Source organism: Agelaius phoeniceus, chromosome 4 (genome assembly GCF_051311805.1).
Source record: "Agelaius phoeniceus isolate bAgePho1 chromosome 4, bAgePho1.hap1, whole genome shotgun sequence".
Taxonomy (NCBI): Eukaryota; Metazoa; Chordata; class Aves; order Passeriformes; family Icteridae; genus Agelaius; species Agelaius phoeniceus.
Genome location: NC_135268.1, coordinates 66,266,091 through 66,286,258, shown reverse-complemented (window position 1 = coordinate 66,286,258; position 20,168 = coordinate 66,266,091). Strand labels below are relative to the sequence as shown.

At 49.7% G+C, this 20,168-nt stretch overlaps 1 protein-coding gene across 1 annotated transcript; it reads right to left on the bottom strand.

Annotated features, from left to right (window-relative positions):
- Positions 1-517: 517 nt before the first annotated feature.
- LOC129120995 (uncharacterized) lies at positions 518-15,640 on the bottom strand. The gene is made up of 9 exons (XM_077176604.1): positions 15,312-15,640; positions 11,862-12,419; positions 10,366-10,501; positions 7,781-7,869; positions 6,066-6,129; positions 4,532-4,620; positions 3,434-3,546; positions 2,842-2,998; positions 518-755 (listed from the first exon to the last, which is right to left on the bottom strand). Exons 1-9 carry the CDS (start codon positions 15,364-15,366, stop codon positions 598-600), a joined length of 1,419 nt encoding a protein of 472 aa, XP_077032719.1. The 5' UTR covers positions 15,367-15,640; the 3' UTR covers positions 518-597.
- Between the last annotated feature and the right edge of the window lie 4,528 nt (positions 15,641-20,168).

The following is a 20,168-nucleotide window of genomic DNA, read 5'->3' as shown; positions in this document are numbered from 1 at the left end:
GCAGCAGGAAACAAAAGGGACTTTAGTCCAGGAATCAACCATTTCTTTAGTTGCATGTTTGTACACAGCTTAAAGGAAGGGGAGAGCTTTAGGATCCCTTCCCTTGACTTGTGCTTATACTAAAATTTTTATTTTGTTCCCCATTTTGAGAATGGGGAACAAAATAAAAAATTGCATATTATCAAAAGGAGGTGTACTCATGTTAGTTTGTGCTTGGGTGGAAACGAGTGTTGTATCAAAGGGACCTCAATAACTGGAGCAATAACCCCAATAGAGCAGCACTCTGTTGAGCTGACTATTAAAAAATGGAGAAACAGATAGGATTGATTGCTTTTGGGGGCTTTTTCCCCCCTGATGAAAAGAGAAAAGTATTTATGAAGGAAAGTATTTGTGAAGGAAGCTGGGAATTGGAAAGGGAAGACTTTTCCCACCAGCCCAGTGCAGCAGAGCAGGGAGCTGAGTTGGTTTGCACAAGGAGCCACAACTCAAAAACTGAGTTTTATTCCCCAGCACTGACTTAAGCTGTACAGAAGTAGGTTGCTCGTGGTTGAACACCTTGCCCAGAGGGGGAAGCAGAGGCTGCTGGCCCTGGCAGAGCTACCAGCCAGCATAGACGGGCTCCGTGTGCTCCGTGTGCTCCGTGCCCCCGTAGGAGCCGGGCCCCGAGCCCCGCGGCAGCAGCGGCGACTTCAGGGAGCTCCTGCTGTGCTCCCACCCCCTCCTCAGGATTATCAGAAACACAACGAGGATTCCACCTGGAAAGAAAGGAAGGAATGGTAGTTACTCACAGATGGGAAGGTAAAGTGTCAGGTGATGTTTGCTCCAAGGGTTCTCAGCTCAGGTATTCTCTTCTGGTAAAATAAGGAGTTTTTTTTCCTCCTACATACTCTGTCCCTCTCCAAAAATAGGGGGAAAAAAAGGTTCCACTAGCACTGATAACAGCTTCAGCAGTTCAGCTTAGCTCTGCAAGGAATAATGACAAGTTTTATGAAATAATTCAGTAACTTGCTTTCCTACTCCCATTTTCTCTCTGGAACTGTTTTCAACTTGGCATCTTATTCACTGCAAACCCCACCAAAAGGATCTTGTTGAGAAATTCATTTGCTCTGTGCAGCACTCACACTGAAGCACAAGAAGTAACTAACCTAGATTAACTCTGAGTCTAGACTGAGATCAGGGCTGTCAGGAAAAATTACTTTTGGATTGGGCATAGACATGGAAGTAATTGGCAAATCTCAAGTGGTGCAACATTCTGTTCATTTGTTTCTGGCAGAAGCATCATCCGAGAAAACTGATCTGAACAGAAGAGCACAAATCTGTCTGTGTGATGCAATATGGCCAGACAAATACACCCAAATTTCAGTTGTGTGAGCAGACAGCCTCATGGTAAACACTTGATCTGTGAGACCAGCCGTGAAAAACTCGCAGGTTCCTGCGTGGGCTCCTTCCTTCCCCCTCTCTGCTGCAAGCTCTGGGAGAGGCAGGAATGCTGTTCCCTGACCCTCAGACTTGTTTATCACAAATGCTGCTTAATGGGCCATTGTCCCTCTCTGGGCAGTCTTTTCATATCCTCCAGTTCAATCTACTTTTTCAAATTACCACTCGCTTCAGATGGCATCTGCTTTGGCAGATTTTTGGACAACAGCCTGGCATGAGTGGAGAGGGGTCAGTGGAGAACCTTTCTCATGGCTCCAAGCCACAGCTTGTGAGAACAGCCCTCATCTGCTCCCCCCAGCACTCCAGCCCCATGGGGACAGCACTCAGGGTGCTGCTGGAGCTCCTGCAGACCCTGCTGTCCTTGTCCCCTGCTCACTGCAAGAGACAAATGTGATGGGAGCACACATCTTGTTGGAGAAGCAGCTTTGCAGTGTGTCATGCATTTAACCTCTCCTCTCTCCTTTTAACAACAGCCAGCCAAGTGGAGTCTTCAGGAAGCACATGAAAGTCTTCATGGGTCTTCAGGAAGCACATAAAATACACTTGAAACACAGAAACTGTGAATGTGAGGCTTGTTGGATATTTTTTATCCTCTGATGCCTTACTCATCTCTATGACTTGGCTCTCTTGACACAAGATTCTCATCTCTGGTAGTGTAAGTGGGACTTTGGGATTTCTCTTCATCTCTCTGGGCACAGGAGACAGATTTCTCCTCCCAGCTTCCTCATCTGCCCTTCTTGCAATCCACACCACTAATAGCTGCTCATTTTCATCATAACTCTCTAATTAAACCTCCCCCCAACTTTGATTAAAAACGAGATAACTCCATTTTTCCCTTTCCTAAGACTAAAAATGCATATTCATTGTTTTGGAATGATTATTCATGGTGCAGATTCCCATTTGAAAAGCTCACCCACTCATTAGCTTGCCCCAGTGAGCTGATTCACAGCAGGTGGCATCTGGAGGGATGCTCCCCACACTCAGCAGCTCCTGACTCTTGGATACAAGGAACATTTGGCATCAGTGCAACAGCACTGTATGAGCCAGCAGCTCCCCATCCTGCTGAATGCTGTGGCATGACTTAAGGCAGGAATGCTTTCAGGAAACACACCAAAAGGAATTTGTCCTTTTTCTTACTGTGGTGCAGCCAAGGAATCCCTGTTTGAGGGTCCACACACATCCCTGCTTCCCAGGGACAAACAACAAGCATTCAGCACTGTGCCACCTTCCTTCAGAGCAGGGGCAGCACTGGCACTTGTGCCACCTTCCTTCAGAGCCAGGGATGGGACTGGCACTGAGAGCAGCCAGAAGGACTTTCATTAAAATCCTGCTGTCCAGAAACACAGAGCACACCACCCAGAGAGTGCCTGGTTTAACACAGCTGCAGAGGGGACCCAGACTGACCTGCTGAGAAGGTGGCCAGGACAATGACCGTGGCAGGGGTCAGCTGGCAGGAGTCCCCTGCCTTGTACAGGAACAGCTCCATGCAGTAGGTGGGCTCCACGCTGCCCCGGGGGCAGAAGGCATCAGGGGGGCACTTCACTGGCTTCACATCTGGGCTCTGCCCAAGAGAAGAAGTAAATCAGCACCAGCAAACTGCAGAAGGTGAGCAGGGCAAAGGGAGGTGACATTTTAGCATTGGAGGGGGGAAAAAGATAAATGAAGGAATGACCCTGCCATCATTAAATCCAGCCCTGTCTGCCCCTGCAGTGCTGGAGTGTGGGGAGGAGCAGAAGGTGTTGTTACACATCAAGTCTGTACCTCAAACCCCTCGTTAATGCACACAGCATCCCCTCATACCCCAGTCAGAGCAGGCAGCTCCAGGCACACTCCTGGAGTCATTTTAATCATCTCCCTGCCTCAGAGCCCTGTCTATGTTTAAGAGAAAGGAAGCTCAGATTACAAGAAAAAAGGCAGTGTTAATTGAAGGGTATTTAGCTCGTGTGGGACAGCTCTGGCCAGCACAGGCTGTCCCAGCTGCTCACAGGGGACTCACAGGGCAGTAGTGATTTTCTGGGCACAGCTCACAGCTCTCCTTGCCCCGCTGCAGTTGGTACTCTCCTGTCCTGCAGGCCTTGCATCTGTTGTCACTGGCACCTTTGAATGTGCCTGAACAGCAAATAAGCACAATATTAAGATTTGAGACTAACCCCCAGGACCTTTGCAATTGCATATGGATGAATCAGCTTTAAAGCCACGGGGAGAAGGAGCATTAAGTGCTCATGTGCATAACAAAAGCTGAGCCTGGACTTTGGTCCTGGTTTGGTGGCAAAAAATCAGAGCAGAACAAACAGGGACAGAGGGACTAAAGAATATTTGGGGTCAGACCTTGGCAAACAAAGCAGTGTGAGCAGGAGTACGTGGGAGAAGGGTTTAGCAGTGAGTTCTGGCTTTAATGTAGGGGAAGTTGGGAGCTGGAGGTCAGCACTGTTCCATCCTCTCCAATTCTGGATTCAAACACCTTTTCCAGCTGTTTGAAACTTGCTGAGCAGACTTCAAAGCACAGCTCAGTTTCCCAAGCTTTGTGGGAGAGACAGGTCACAGAAGTTCCAAGTCTCACAGTGGTAAAATGCTTTCCTGCAATGTTTAAAATGCAGCTGGGCTGTGAGACACCCCCGGGGCTGTGTCCAGGGAGGCTGGTCCCTGCCATGGGGGTGGCTGAGTGCCCTGCCCAGCCCTGCCAGCCCAGATGAGGCAGCCTGGGGTGTTTCAGACAGCACAGGAGGGAGCTTGGCCATTCCCTCACATCCCCTCCCCGTGTCCCTTTGCCCCAGGCTGCCCCTGCAGAAAATCCATCTCTGACAGCAAGGCTGGGCTTTCCTCAGCAAGGCCACCACCACCACGGGCAGAGATGCCCTTTGCTGGAGCTGGTACCAGCTGTGGATTTGGGCTCCCTGGCGTGCCAGGGACCAGCTCAGCCCCAAGGCATTCATGAACCAGCCTGGCACAGCACAGCCTCCACCAGCATCCAGACAAACCCCCTGGCACATCCTTCACGCCAGGGCCCAGCTCTGCCCACAGGGTCAGCTGAGATGGGTCTGGAATGAGCCTGGAGCTGGAGCTGTGTTCCCCTTGGGCACAGCCTCCCCCTTACCTGCCGGGCAGGTCTCACACGTCTCCGCTGCCTCTCGAGGCGCCTCCTGTCCCCCAGGGCAGGGCTGGCAGCCGGAGCAGCCGCTGGTGCTGCAGGGAGAGGAGCAGGACAAGCTGTGGGATCAGCACTGCCCAGCCCACCAAAGCCTGCTCTGACAGCCTGGAGGCTCCAGGAACCTTTGCTGTACTGTGACTGACTGTCTGTCTGCAGTGCAGTTTGTCACACAGAACCACAGAATGGTCTGGTTAGGAGGGACCTCAAGTGTAGGGGGATAGAACACAGAATACAATCTTACCCCCTAAAGAGCTGCAGCTGGGTTAATTATTAAGGATTAGGAGCAGGCCTGATGTTAACAGGCCACACCTGTAGCCAATAAGAAGCGTGTTATAAAAGAGAGGGTTGAGGGGAACTGGAGTCAGTTGGCTGCTGTAAGGACAAGGAAGAGTCAGTGCCTGGAGGAGCTGCCTACAAGAAACATCAAGGAGGTACAAAACTCTGGCAATGTGGAACCCTTGCAATGTAAAGACAACGGAACTTTTGTAATACAATGATAACGCATGGTGACCCCGATGTGATTCGAGAGAAATGACCCTGTGGATTCAGGACTAAACTATATAACCCTGTGGATTTAGGATGACCCCATGGAGTCAGGGAAAAAGGACTCAGCTATATGACCCTGTGGATTCAGGACTAAACTATGTGACCCCATGGATTCGGGGAAGCAAGATTTGACTATATAACCCCATAGATTCAAGGCAAAGGAGTTGAATACTAAACTATTAGTAAAATATATTAATTGCAGCTATTAATGTTTGTTAAATATGAATATAAAATATTTTGAAGATAAGTACTTTGTAAACTGAGAAAAGCTGCAAAACTGAATAAACACTCAGAAATAGATATATTTGTACAATAATATGTTGTTTGAACATTTGTATAACTCTTAGTTCTAAATGAAATATATGAATATGTCATGATGTTAATTTATTTGAATATGTACTTCTAGAAATGCTGCAACTCTGTAATTAAAAGAAGAAGGAGAATTGTAGGGGGCTAGAAAATAGAATGTAATCTTACCCCCTAAAGAGTTGCAGCTGGACCAATTATTTAGTATTAGAAGCAGGCCTGATGTTAACAGGCTGCAGCTGTAGCCAATAAGAAGAGTGTTATAAAAGAGTGGATTGGTTGAGGGGAACTGGAGTCAGTTGGCTGCTGCAAGGACAAGGAAGAGTCAGTGCCTGGAGGAGCTGCCTACAAGAAACATCAAGGAGGTACAAAACTCTGGCAATATGGAACCTTTGCAGTGTACTGACAATAGAACTCTTGCCCTATAATGACAACACTCAAGGATGATCTCACTCCAACCCCCATGCATGGTCAGGGACACTTGGCCAGGTTGCTGGAAGCCCCATCCTACAGCTGAAATGGCAGGTGACTTGTCTATGGGCACTACATTCCTGGTTCCAGCTCAGTGGGGGCTAAAAGAACCCCCCTCCCTGTCCCTGTGAGCCCCTGCACCCCAGGAGCTCCTTACTTGCAAAATGATCCTGGCTGGCAAGGCAGACAAAAAGCTGCATTTTGCTTGGAGCTAAAATAGCCTGGAAAAGAGAAGGGTAAGGCTTCAGGATGCTGCCTCTACATCTGTGCCCCACCTCGTTGTCACTGTGCTGATGTCCATTTTACAAACAAGCAAACAACTCCCCACAAGAGGCTTCAGGTGGCATTTCAGGGCATTTGGGGTTATATTTGTCCAAAGCTCTGAGAAAGCAATGGAAGTTCCCTGCTGCCCCCTGCCACATTGAGGATGCATGGAGGGCTCTGGCAGATTCCCCTGGTGGATCTCACATCACTCAAAACCACACCAAGGAGACAGAGAAACCTGTCACCCTCCCCAGCACCACAGCCTGAGCTGTAATGGAGCTGGAACAGGTGATTCCAGTGCCAATCCCCAAGTTATTCAGCTGGAGCAGGTCTCTGGCCAGGGGGAGCCTCTCTGGTCACCCCAGCACTTCCAGGCCTGCCCCCAGCCCAGGAAGTCTGGGATGGATCTTCTTCCCTGCAAAAGGAAGGACACAAGACCCACCAGCCAGGATGGCTCTGCTGGTGCAGAACTTCCCTCCCTGCCCCACGAGGACCAGGATGGGCAGCAGGACAGGTACAGACCCTCCCCAAAGCACAAAAAGGAGTGAAGTGCCCCAAAGTGCCCAGGGGCCAGCAGGACCCAACTTGTGAATCCCACCACACCAACAGGAAAGCTGAGAGAGCAGCACTTGGGAATTCAGGTGGCTTTGGAGGTGCCTGATGATGCACAGCATGGTCACTGCCCAAATGGGACAGAGTCAAGGTTCAGAGGGGAGCTGGACGTGGTGTGGGTTAAGATCTGCCTCAAACCTGGATTTGCACCAAGCTGCAGAAGCTGTGGCACAGCAAGATGAAACCAAACCTACCTCCCCTCTCCCTGCAGGGAAAAGGGAACTTTTTACATTTACACTTGCAGGATTTAGGGGCCAGCCCCACAGACCCCCCTGCAGTCTAACACAGTGTTTAAATCTGCTGAGCAAAGGGAGGGACAGACCCATTGCTGTCACCAGCCAGGTCTAGTTCCTCCCAAACTCAGCGAGTGACAGCCAAGGTTTGGGCACAGCCCAGCAGCTCAGAGGGTGGATTTCCAAGGAACAGTTGTGCATGTTCAAGCAGGGCCCATTTTGGGTGCAGAGGAGCTGCTGCACTGCATGTGCTAATTGGGGTTTTGCATAAGCAGGTGCTGTTCTGCACATGCTGTTACCCCCTCTGCAAACACTGCACCAGGCTGCAGTGGCGTTGGCCAGGTGCAAAGCAGCTCCTCTTTAAAACCCCAGTTTTAATGTGTGGAAAATAAGGAGAGTATTACATTTAATATTCAGACTGCAGAACATTGCCTAAATGAAAACAAAGATGGTTTTAGACTCAGTTTTGCTATCAGAAATAGAGAATATTTTGTTTCCTAACAATGCTCCCCCCTTGTGCTAAAATTGAATTTCATAAAACTCTTTTCATTGCAGAGTTACCATTAACTTGTTGCAAAAAGAAGCATGACTGAGATCTGCTCTTTTCATTTTAATAACAACAGAATAGGGAAGAGATCTGCTGGGCTATTTTTAGCCTGTTTACCCTTCAGTGCTTTTAAGTTACCTGGTAATTGCATCTGCCCCTGGGAAAAAGCATCATGTGATGAAAATGCATTTGGGTTGAACACAGACCAAAGCCTACCTTGGTCACAGGCTCTGCAGGCTGCAGCCCCAGACTCATTAGCAAAATGTCCTGGTGGGCAGGGAAGGCACACAGAGCTCCTTGGGAAGCTGGGAGGGAAGGGAGCAGAGAGGAACACAATTTTCAATCACCCAAGCCTCCGTCCACTTGGAGAAGACAGAGCAGAACATGACACTGACTAGTCTAGAAATACAGCAATTATGAAAAAGGAGTCCAGGCAGAAAAACATTGGTTTGAACTCACTTGAATGTTAAAGGTCCACTAAAAACCTGAATTTTTCTGTATTATTAAATTAGAGATGCCCTGTGCCTGTGGGCAATATGGAAAGGGACCATCTGAATTGAAGGTCTTGAAAAATATGCTGTGGTCAGACTTAAAACCCTTGGCTTGAGTCAGACTCTTAAATCCACTCCTGAAAATGGAATAGGGAAGGTGTTTGCTGTTCAGCATCCATCAGGGATTTCAAAAGGAGCTGCTCCTCCCTCATTGCTGGGAATCAGGAGCTGAAAAAAGGACCTAAACCACAGGCAGTGACCTGAGAGAGCCCTGACCTTAAACAGCAGGGACTGTGGGAAAAGAGAGGGAATGAGTGAGGCAAAGGCAGGGAAAGAGGAAGCTTTTACATCCATCACTAACAGAGCCAAATCCCCCTCAATTCCTTATCAAAGGAATTTGATAACATACTCAGAGATGCTTTAGAGAAAAACAAGGACATGCTCTTTAATTCCTTCAGAAACTGCAGGGCTGCATGAGATTTGCAGAAAAAACCAACCAAACAAACAAACAAAAATCACAAAAAAAAACCCACCAAAACCAACCAACCAAAAAAACCCAAAAACCAAAAAAAAAAAAAAAAAACAAGCCAAGACCCCCCAAACCAACTGGAAGCATAGCAAATGCTTTGGTGAAAACAAACCAACACAGGGCCTGGGCCAGCCAGAGCCTCTCAAAGCTGCAGGGAGGCCAAATTCTCCCAACAGCACAGAAATGTTAAATGGTCCCCTCGAAGCCCTGAGGCCCAGGCAGGCACCAGGAGATGGCCATGCACCCCCTGCACCCCCCAGTCCCTCCAGATCCCCCATTTTGGTTCCTGCTCTGGCACACCCAGCCCAGCAGGGCTGCCTGGCCCTCTCTGGTCCCTCTCCCATGTCCCAAGAGCAGCAGCTCTGAGTGCCCTGGAGTGCTCTGTTCCTGGCTGGTTTTTAAAGCAATTTGGGGGTACATTTTTAAGGCAGGTCCTCACAGCACAAACTGCAAGGGCAGAGCACAGAGGGGAGCACAGAGGAAGGTCCTGCTGGCACCTCAAGCTCAGGGGCTGCTGCAAACAAGCTGCACAGTCAGGTCACCATTCCCACAGCCCAGGACTGGTGCAAATGGAGCAGCTCTGCAATGGACACAGTCCTGGGGGCTCTTGCCACCCCTCCTGTCCTTGCCAACCCACAAAGGACACAGCTGACTGCTTGCAGACATGGAGACAGCCAGAGAAAATCCAATAGGAGTGGAGAGCAGCACATGCCCATGTCCCCACAGCCAGGGCACACTTGCAGAGATCCCTGGATCAGGCAGCCTGGTGGAATTGCAAGACTGGGCTCCTGTCCTGCCAGATTTTCCACACTCTGTCAGCTGAGGGTACTGCTTTAAATGCCAGCAACTCAAATGTAATGAGATGCCTTGGGGGCAAGAAAACAGGGGTTGAGAAAGGAATTGGGCAAAGCAGGGAGATGGAGCCTGCTGGTCAGACATATCCCAGAGAAAAGCTGAGGAGATGAGCCCACACCTCCCTGCCAAGTGTCTCCCCACCACCAAACAACATGTTCCTTCAGGGCAGACAAAAGGCATGAGGGTAAAAAAGGGAAGCCCCCAGAGGGGCAGCCTCAGCACGAGCAGATCCACACCAAGGTTTCCTGAGAAACAGCCCTGGCAGCACATTTCCTACAGCCTGTGGGAATCCACAAAATCAGAGGGATTTGGGAAAGCTGTGAAAGACAGGCCTCAGACACAGCAGAACTGTGATTAGAGCTAAGCAGCAGCCATGAGATTGGTCAGCAGAAAAATTATTTAAAAAGTAGAAAAGCAAGGACAAATAGAACAATGATCTGTGTATTAACACTTGTCTAGAATAACTCCCTAAGCTACAGAAAAGTTTATCTAGCAAGATATTAGGAAGTTTGAAGCTTAATAATGGAGCTCTGTGCATTGTGTTTTAAAGCTTACAAGTAGGTATCATATTTGAAATAAGCAAGCATTGTTTTAACCAAAGGTACCTGTGCTTATAGTGGTTGGATAGAACTACTGTCATGTGCTTTTGCTTTGTGAGATTGGTCAAAAAACTTATAAAGTGAGTTGTAACATTAAGTTCTTGGTCTGCTGCCTGAGCTGATGGCATCTTCCCATTGTCACAACCATGTAATGAGACTGATGCTGACAAATCAAACAGCTCAAGGCAGGTTCCACAGCAGCCCCGTCCCGATTGTGATTTGCACACAGCCCCCAGCTGGTGATCCAGCCCAAAGGAAGAGGTTTTTCCACCTGGAAGAGTTGTGGGTTCATGATCCAGCGCCCAGACTGGGGGCTCAGTCACTCACCTGGTGTAGGAGCCCCGCGGGCAGGGCAGGCAGGAGAGCTGCCCCTGCTGGGGCTGGTGCTGCCCCGGGGCGCACGGGCTGCAGGCACCGGGGTCCCCGCACGCTCCCCCCACGCAGCACGAGCAGCTCAGGGCGCCTAAATTGGGACAGAAAGCCAGGATCAGGACTGCAGGACTTGACTGAAACCCCTGTGTCTGCCAGGACAGGCCACTGCCACACAGGCAGGAGCCTTGGGATGCAGTTCCCCCGGCAAGGCACTCACAGAGGGTAGAAACTGCAGTGTTCATGCTAGTTATGCTGCTGTCCACTGTTAGCAAGCTGCAGGACAGCCACAAGATGATCCAAGGAGTCAAGGCTATCAGTGTGGATCTCCAGTAATTAAGCTGACTGCTTTTTCCTTCTTTAATTTGAGGGGGCCAGGAAAAATTTCCTTGTTTTCCCTCCAACACACACAAAAAAAAAAAGACATAAAAAAGAAAAAAATAAAAACCAAAAAACCAAAAAAGAACAACAAGAAAAAAACCAAAAACCCACCCCCCAAAAAAGCCAAAAAAATAAACAAAAAACAAACAAAAAAAAAAAACAAACAAAAAAAAACCCCAATACACTTATTCAGATCACTGATAATTTAAGCTCATAGGAAGCAGAACTGATGAGTAAAGGCCCCAGAGTCAAGGATCTGCCTTAAGCAGCAGCAGTTTTTTCTTTGAGCACAGGTACCATGGCATTCCCAGCAGGCAAGTTCTACCCCTCTCTGCTCCACAAAACCAATCCCAGCCACTCAGAGGAATTGGGTGGATTTACTGCAGCTGCACCACCAACACAGGCAAGAGGAGAAGGCCCTGACTAAGAAGATCCTGCATAAAAGGGAGGTGGGACATAACTCCTGTCCTCTGCAGATTCATCCTAAAGCATCAGAGCTGCTTTTAAAAGGTGCCCTGCAGTGCAGGGAATAAGCAAAAATTAAAAAAAAAATACATCTTGTATTTTGGAGAATTATTTTCTTTTTTTTTGAGATTTTTTTCCTGTGGGATGGGGTGGTGGTGTTTGAAATCAGAACCCGACCATGTTACAACAAATAACTTCTGGGAAAGGTTCTATGATGCACTGCTGAGCACAACAGAGGTTGATCAAGTATTTTCTCAAGGCCATGGAAAAAGGCTGTCTCTATAGCAGAGATTCTCTTTCAAACATTTGAGGCAGCTGGAAATTGGCCTTGTATTTGGCCCTGGAGCCCAGAATGATGTTCTGCCAATAAATCAAACCGGACTGGTGTTACACTTTGTGCCACAGTTCTGACCACTCTGTCACCCCACGGGGAAGCCTCAGAAAGACCAGAACACAGCACAAGGCCAGGAAAGACCAAGCCTCTGATTTCAGGAGGGTGAAATGAATTAAATCCCTCTCCTGCTGCCTGTGCAAGCTTCCAGCACAAGAACAAGAGCCCTGAGACATCCCTGTTCCTCCAACGCAGCAGCCGGGGCAGGGACCCTTACCTTGGCTGGGGACTGTCCCTGGGGGGCAGGGGACACAGGCTGTCACATTCTCTGTGCTGCAGTTGGGGGCCTGGGGGGTGCTGGGGGGCACAGCTGAGGGCAGCAGCCCAGGGGATGGGGCCACTCCTGGAGGGGACCCTGGGGCACTGCTGGATGTGGCTGTCAGGGCTGAAGTCTGGGAGGAGGGGGCAGTCCCTGTGGTGGAGGGCAGAGTCTGGGCAGGGGTTTTTGTGCTTGGATCAGCAGATGGAGCTGCTGTGGATGCAGCAGGGCTTGCAGTGGTTGCTGTCAGTCCAGCTGAGAGTGTTGCAGCAGCAGCTGAGGGAGCAGAGGATGGAGCAGGGGATGCACTGGGAGGTGCTGGGGTGGATCCAGTGGGAACCCCAGGGCTGGTTGTACTGGGAGGTGCTGGGGTGGATGGAACTGGAACCTCAGTGCTGGTTGTACTGGAAGGTGCTGGGGTGGATCCAATGGGAGCCCCAGTGCTGGTTGTACTGGGAGGTGCTGGGGTGGATCCAATGGGAGCCCCAGTGCTGGTTGTCTGGCCTAAAGCAATACCTAAGAGAAGAAAAAACATAATTAGTGGTTGAATCCCTTTAATATTGGCTTCTCATTTAGGTCTTTATCAACTGCTTAAACCATGTGTCCTTGTTTGATGTCCAGAAACTCCCCTCTGCTGTGCTCCACTACAGAGCAAGGATGTGAGGCAGCATCTGAGCATGCCTGGCACATGAGAGACTTACCAAGGACATAAATTAGTGGGTCCATGAGGCCACAAATAAGTAAATGCCAATGTCTGGGAGGTCTGACTCATGGGTGTGAGAATCGCCTGAAGCAGCCGGTTTTGTTAGCTCCTTGAGACTGTTCACTGAGATCTCATGACAATCTGATTTAAGATGCTTGTCAAGTAGCTGGCTCCTTTATCCCATCTCCCTCAAACAGATCAACCAAGGAAAGACATGGGCTCAGGGCTCTTTTAAGCTGTTCTGGGGGTACTTCCAGTAACCAGAAGGGAGCCTGAGGGCCAAGACCTGCTTTAATTCTGAAATCCCTCATCAGAGTGAGGATTAATGAAATCTGTAGAGAAAGGAGGTGTTGCTGCAGCTCAGGTTGCTTTGCTGTGACACAGGGTGGACTGGAACATCATCTGCTGATGGAAGACATCCCCTGGCACAGTGTGGGGAATGTCCTCCAGTTTCTAACAGAGGAAACTGAAACTGAGCATGGAAAGCAGCAGGTTATTGCTAATTTAGCAGTGTGGTACTAAGCAAAGGAAGAAAAGCAAAACCAAAACAGGCAGCTCCTGCCCCAGCAGCTGTGCCACCAGCTAGGTTCAGGAACTCAGGGCAGGGATTTCCTCAATATTTACTGCAACTTCTGAAAACACCCAACCCTACACAGCACCAGTGAGCAACTGGAGCTGCTGCTGTGGGGTGTAAATGCTCTCTCCAGCAGCACACACCTGCTAAACCCCCTTGCCAATCCATGCACAGTGCCAGGAAAGCACAAGGACTCCTAAGAAAGTGGTTTATGGTTTTGCAGGAGGCCAAAGAGTGCAGCTGACACCCGCGAGTGGGATGTGGGTGAGGAAGGACACGGGCAGGGTGACAAGAGGGGTGACAGCACAAGCTGTCAGGTGTCAGACCCACATCCCTGCAGGCTCTCCCCCAGCCTTGAATTCATCTCTCAATTTTGTACCCACCATGCAAGGCCAGGCACTGTGGGCACCAGTGCTCAGCACTACCATGGTACAAACACCAACGTGCAGACCAAGCTGAGGCAGCTCCAGTTAAAATTCTGCACCAGGATCAGCACAGTGGATGAAAGAGGCTTTATAAGGTTGTGATCACATGGAGACAGTTTGCTGGGAGTGCTCCCTCCTGTTGTTGACTGCCTGCTTTGTGCCAAAATCCATCTTGGTGTAGCTACTGAGTAAAGCAGATGAGCACCCAGCCATCTGGGCCACTGCTCAGGTTTTAAAGAATTTACAGAACAGCCTGAGCTGGAAGGGACCCAGAGGATTGTGGACTCCAGCTCTTAAAGAGAATGGCCCATATGTGGATCGAGCCCACAACCTTGGCATTATAGCACTGTGCCAATAATGTTCAGCATTAACTGAACTATATCCCCTTTTCTTGCTGTGGCCTAAAACAGAGACACCAAATCTGACAGTGATCATTTTGTAACACCCTGGTTTGCCCCAGGCTCAAATCCAAGGGACAGAGGTGCCAGCATTGGTCCAAGGCAGGGAGAGCAGCCCCACAGTGCCCACCCAGGACACTGCTGCTGTGGCCAAGCCTCCACCCAGGACCAAGATGCACAATTGCCCTCATCTGACTCCCCTCCCCAGGGGTTGAGGCCAGTCTGCTCGCTTTTTCCTCACCTCTGGCAACAAACTGAGTCAGTCCTGAGATCCATTCAGCTGACCCTAACATAAACACTAGCAGTAAGGTAAGGGCAATGCCAAATTCCCAGGGAAAACCTTTCAGAAGGACCTCTGAGATCAGAGTCTGATCTCCCACAGCTCCCTCCTGACCCCAACAGCTCAACCCTGCCAGCCAGAGACACTGCACAGGTTTCAACAATTTGGACTGCCCATAGCTGGATGAATTTTGTTGTTGTTGGGGTTTTTTAGCTGAATGTTTCATTGGTTGGTTGGATTTAATGTCAAATGGTGGTGCTCTTCAGAGGAATTTTTAAAAATGGAAAGCAGTTTTCCACAACAAATTAGCAAAAGTAGTAAAGTTGTTTGCAAAACGTCAGTAGCCATCAATGACATTTGGTAGCCAGTATTTCTTAATAATTTAAACAACTTTTGAAGAAAAAAAAAAAGATGTCAGAAAGCTGGAAAAAATAGTTTTGAGCACTACTAAAGTGTTTGTGTATCTTACCAGTTATAGTCAGTCACTGGTGAGAAAAACCAGTACTCAAACAACCTCAGCTTCATCAGACAAAGCATTTTCTCTCCTGCACTTACACTGTTCTATCCCATGGAACAGCAATTTTGCTTTCTAGAGCCTTTTTTGGTTTTGCTTTGTTTTGTTTTAAGGAGCACTGTGAATCACCCGAAGTATCTCCAGGGGAACATGAAGGATGTGTTACTTTGCATGTGACGCCTTGGTACGAACAGGAGCCTTGGGGAAGTCGGGGAAGGATAGAGAGCTGATCTTTCCCAACCTATCAACAGGCATCCTGCTCTTTGGGGTTTAAGATAAAGCCTCTGCAAATCCTCACTAGGCAGAGCAATACAGCTCTATTTCTTTTTTTTTTCTTCTTTTCTTCCTGTAAAAGCAAATTTTTGTATTTACCGCAAGCATCCCGCTTCCACCACTGCCTGTGTTTCAACACTTCCCTCCTTCCCCCAGCCTCACCCCAGGGCTCCCTCAGTCCCACTATGGCTTCACCCCCTCTGTGCTCAGAGGAGATAAACCCTGTGTTGGGAGGCCTTACCTGCTAAGCACACCATGGTCAAGCTGCACAGCAGAGGACAGAGCCAGGCACTCATTTTTCCCTGAGGAGTAACACAGCCTGTCAAGAGGCACGATCAGCAGCTCCTGCCCTCACCCAGCTGCTCATTCTGCTCCGCTGTGGTGCCCAATTTTGTCACCTGACTGATCATGTGGCTCAGCCAAGTCAACCTCTCCCCAACAAAGGCGGGTTTATATTTGGAGGCCGCAGCAGGTCTGAGGGGACACGGCCTCCTCGGAGCAGAGCACCCAGAGGAGCAGCTCTGCCTCCCAGAGCTGCAGAAATCCCTGTGAGGAGCGCTCTGGAGGAACGGGTGGGCAGGAAGGGGCAGAGCAGCATGGGAACCCAGCCTGGCTGCGGGCCAGCCCCCCGTGACCTCGTCAAGTGAGAGGATTTCATTTTTTAGACCCACGGGATTTCCTGAGAGAAGAGAAACAAGAAAAACAACCCCAGAGGAGTTCCCAATTTAACTGGGGCCAACCATGCTGTAGCCAGAATTCAGCCTCTGGTGAGCACAGAGCTTTCCCAGCCAGCATTTCCCTCCTTCTCCCTCCCCATTGCCCCCACGGTGTCCAGCTGCATGCATCAAGCTCTTATCAGGATCAAGCACATCCATCCTGATGATGATGATTTTGAGGTGAGAGCATTAAGTTTAATGGGGCCCCACCCCATTTTCTTTCTGTCTTTACTGCCTGCTGGGCCACCTGAGGACACAGATGTCCCCATGATTTCCTTACCTTGCAGCCCTGCTTTGAAAGATCCCCCCTTTCCCTCTGCCCCCACTGTTGAGCAATCAGCATTGCCAAGCCCCCACTTTGAGAGGTTTCCTTTAGCATTCAGGTGAATGCCACACCTCACTGTCACCTCTTTGCCCAAATTGAGGGAACAGAGGGTACTCATACAGGATTGTGGATGCTCCACAAGCAGCCCCACAGCTGCACATTCAGTGAGAACAGGCACTATCATGTGCTGCTCCTGTCCCTTGGGCTCCAGGATCCTCAATAGGGCCCAACGTGATGAGCCAAGACTAGCCTGCTCTAACACAAACCCTCAGGCTTTCCTCACAGTGCCCCAGGTGGGGTCAGTCTGGGGCCAGGGACACTTTCTTGTCCTCCTGTCTCTGGCAGTGACATCTGCCTGACCATCCTGCTTCATGGCAGCTGCACAGAGACAGGGCAGCCTCCTCCAGTCTGTGTCACCACTTTGGGTGGGTGCAGGTCAGGCTGTGACCAGCTGGCTCCCAACACTGTCAGACAAAACCTTAACCTGATCTGATGACTGCCCAAGTGATCCCAAGCAAGGCATCAGGCTCGAGGACTGACCCTGGCAGCCCCTCAGAGCCACTGCCCAGTGGCCCTGGACAAGGCAGGGCTGGGCTGAGTGCTGCCCCTTCCCTGCAGGCAGGAGAGCTCTCAGTGTGACATTGTTCTGCTTGGCTTTGCAGGCTGTACAAGCCTTTGCACAGCATGTTTGATCTCAGTCTGTGTAAAGAACCTGTTCCACCAGAGCTGTGCAGGGCCATCCACTCTCGGTGGGCTGAGGCTCTGCAGTGAGAGACAACTCCTGCAGGAGCAGCACCTGGGGATGGAGCAGCTCTGGGCACTGGTGAAACACTGCCAGCAATCACCCAGTGGGGTTTATCCTGCTAGGGAAGCTGGCAGCAGACCAGTCCCCCATCCCACAAGCTGCACCCCCTGGTTAGTGAGTAGGGAACTTTCCCACACTCCCCAGTCCCAGAGCCAAGTCACACATTTGCTGAGCAGCTACAACACCCATGTACACACTGGAAAAGCAGTTCAGAACTGGATGTGGCAGCACTTTCACTGTCAGTTTCAGCCTAACACATGGAAGAGAAAAGGAAATTGTGCATTAAAACCCTTCCTGTGCCCTCAGAGCCCCCTTTCTGGGTGAGCTACCAGAGCCAGGTGAGAGATGAGACATGCTGCTTTCCTCTCAACTGTTTTAGCAACTGGGCAAGCTGGAAAGACACTTCTGATGGAGAAAATCTAATGCCACTTCAAGGTAGAAAAGTACAAACAGACAAATTCATAAACTCCTGACCTGCCTGGGCCTGTCTCCATTGAGACTAAATGCTTTTGCTAGTTGGTTCACAGAGAATAAAAAGCAGTGTCATGGTTTATCAAAAACAATGTCCTAGGTTGGCACAGGGCCCTGATCTTGTCAGTTCTGTTGCTCTTCCATGGCTGGCTGACCTTGGACAAACCAGACAGTGCCCTCCACCCTCAGAGCTTACAGGGCAGAGACAGGAGCAATGATGCTCCCCCAAGAACACAGCATCCTGTGCAAACACTCCACAGTTTGTCCAGCTCCCTGGCCTTGCCCAGCCTGGAAAGGACAGCTCTTGTCCACGGCTGTCCTGATCCATCCCTCTGAGCAAGCAAAGGATTTGCCATCAGAGGTTTCATCTGCTGAGGGCAGATTGGATTTCTGAGCTTCCCAGGCTTTAGAAGCCCAAGGAGCACCACAGGGCTGTCAGTCCCCTGGGTGTCAGATCTCCCAGTGATTGTTTACAAGCAGAGCTGCCTGCTGAATAAGAAACACCAAGCGGGAAGACTCTCAAACACCAGCCCTCCTCAGTGTCACCTGTGACCTGCCACTGCCCCAGCTTTTGTCAGTGGGATGTCACTAAGTGCTGTGGGGCTGAAAATGCCCAGGTGAGGTCCCACCTGCAGTGGGGACAGTGCAGAGGAGAGGAGTGTGTGAGCTGACAGCAGACTGTCACATCCATCAGCCTGAAAACAGCAGGTCACCAGGTGACTCCTTAAGGTCAGGAAGGTATTGACTACAAGCAGAGGAGCAGATTGGTTTGGCTTGAAAGGTACTGCTAAATATCATCTTCTTTCAACCCCCCTGCCAGGATAGGGACACCTTATACTAGACCAGGCTGCTTCAAGACTGATCCAACCTGACCTTGAACACCTCCAGGGATGGTGCAGCCACAGCTTCTCTGGGCAACCACTTCCAGTGCCTCACCATCCTCACAGCTATGATTTTTTCCCCCTAATAACTAATCTAATCCTGTACCTTTTCAGTTCAAAGCCATTCCCCCTTATCCTATCACCACATGTCCTTGTGTCCCTCTCCAGCTCTTTTATAGCCCCTTGAGGTAGCAGAAGGTGCTGTAAAGTCTCCCTGGAGCCTTCCCTTCTCCAGGCTAAACAACCCCAATTCCCTCAGCCTGTCCTCATAGCAGAGGTGCTCCAGGCCTCTGAGGACCTTACTGGCCCTCCTCTGGACTCAGATCATTTTATCCTTGCATTCTTAGACTCTTCCCATGGTTATCCACCACTCCACTGCACTGTTGGTGTCCTAGGCCTAGCAGACACCTGTTGTAGTGGTAAATGACTGTTGTGCTCTAAGGTAGGCAAGGTGCAGCAAAGCTGTCCTGTTCCCATAACTCCAGGGAAAATGGGGATGCTTGGTGTGCTGTGTGCAGCTACTGCACAGGACTGTGGTCCTTTGGCAGGGTTGCTGGGCTAGAAACTGGGGGTGGGCTGAAACTGGGCTGCTGTTGCTGGGAAAGAGCAACAAATTCAGGCAAACTGCAAGCTGGATTCTGACAGGGGCTTTTTCTTGGAAAATATTTCTTATTCTTTTCTTGGAAAATATTTCTTCAAGCAATATAGGTTGTGATTCCTACCCAAACCTGGCTCTGTGTAGAAGAGGTACCAGCTGCAGGTATCACTTGCTCCTTCACAGACAAAAAAGCAGAAGCACTCCTGACCCCCCTGGCATGCACCACTCCATGGGCTGTGCTGGGAAGCAACAGTGAACCCAGACCCCTCTTTTAGGTGCAAGGTTATTCCAAGGTATATCCACTGACTCCCATAAAACAGGCTTTAGGGATGCAGGTCTAACAAGCAGTCCACAGCTTTGTGCTCAAGAGGGGGCCAAGACACTCCTACAGAGGTGAGAAAAAAACCCAAAAAAATAAAAACAACCCCTCCCCAAAACCCCAAAACAACAACAACAACAAGAACAAAAAACCAAACCCCAAAAACAAAAACAACCAAAAAGCACAAAAAAACCCAACCAAACAAAAAACCAAACCAAAACAAAAAACCCAGAAAAAAACAAAAAAAAAAAAAAAAAAAAACAACCCAGAAAACCCCCGAAAAACAAAATAAAAGGCAGCACCACTGTTCCCCAAAAGCACACAGAATTTTTGTGCTCTGGACGGCGAAATCTCTCCGTGAGCGAGCGGCCACGCGATGGCACCACAGCGCCGGGCAGGGGACACCAAAACCGCCCGACCCAAATTCAGCCTTTGGGAGCGGCTCTTCCCAAACCGCGCCCGCAGGAACCTCCGGCAGCCGTGGCTGTTGGGGAGGTGGAATAACGACAGCAAAAGGGAGCTGGAGGAATTGAAGTAAAAAATAAAAGTTAAAAGTTATTACAGTCACTCTGAAACAAAACCTCACACCTCTCCTTTTCTTAAAAAATGTGTTTCTTCTGTGCCTGGGTTTAGAAGGAATAATAAAGAAAGAGTGGAGCTAGCCAAAGGAAAGTTGCTGTACTGCAGCAGGGATCTGATGGTTTAGCCAGCCATAATCATATACAGAGGCTAGAAGTTTATATTCTCACAAGCAGCACAGAACATGAAATTCTTATTTAGTCCCCCCATCAGTTAAAACGGGGGTCATAAGTGGACCAGGTGTGTCTGGGGTGTCAGTTTTAGGACACAAGTCAAACCCAGCTGGTGCTTTAGGCAGAACCAGGGGGTGTTGCCTGTGCTGTTCATGCCTGCAGCATCTGGGGGAGGGAAGGAGGAAACACCTTCCATTGAGGCACAGCTTGGGTCCCCCGGCCAACAGCTCT

Bases quoted from the DNA above. Each gene is read 5' to 3' on its own strand.
- LOC129120995 (XM_077176604.1), bottom strand. From the start codon at position 15,366: ATGAGTGCCTGGCTCTGTCCTCTGCTGTGCAGCTTGACCATGGTGTGC. The intron at 12,420-15,311 runs GTAAGGCCTCCC...TTCTTCTCTTAG, and splicing joins GACCATGGTGTGCTTAGCAG to GTATTGCTTTAGGCCAGACA. The intron at 2,999-3,433 runs GTGAGTCCCCTG...TCTCTTGGGCAG, and splicing joins CAGAAAATCACTACTGCCCT to AGCCCAGATGTGAAGCCAGT.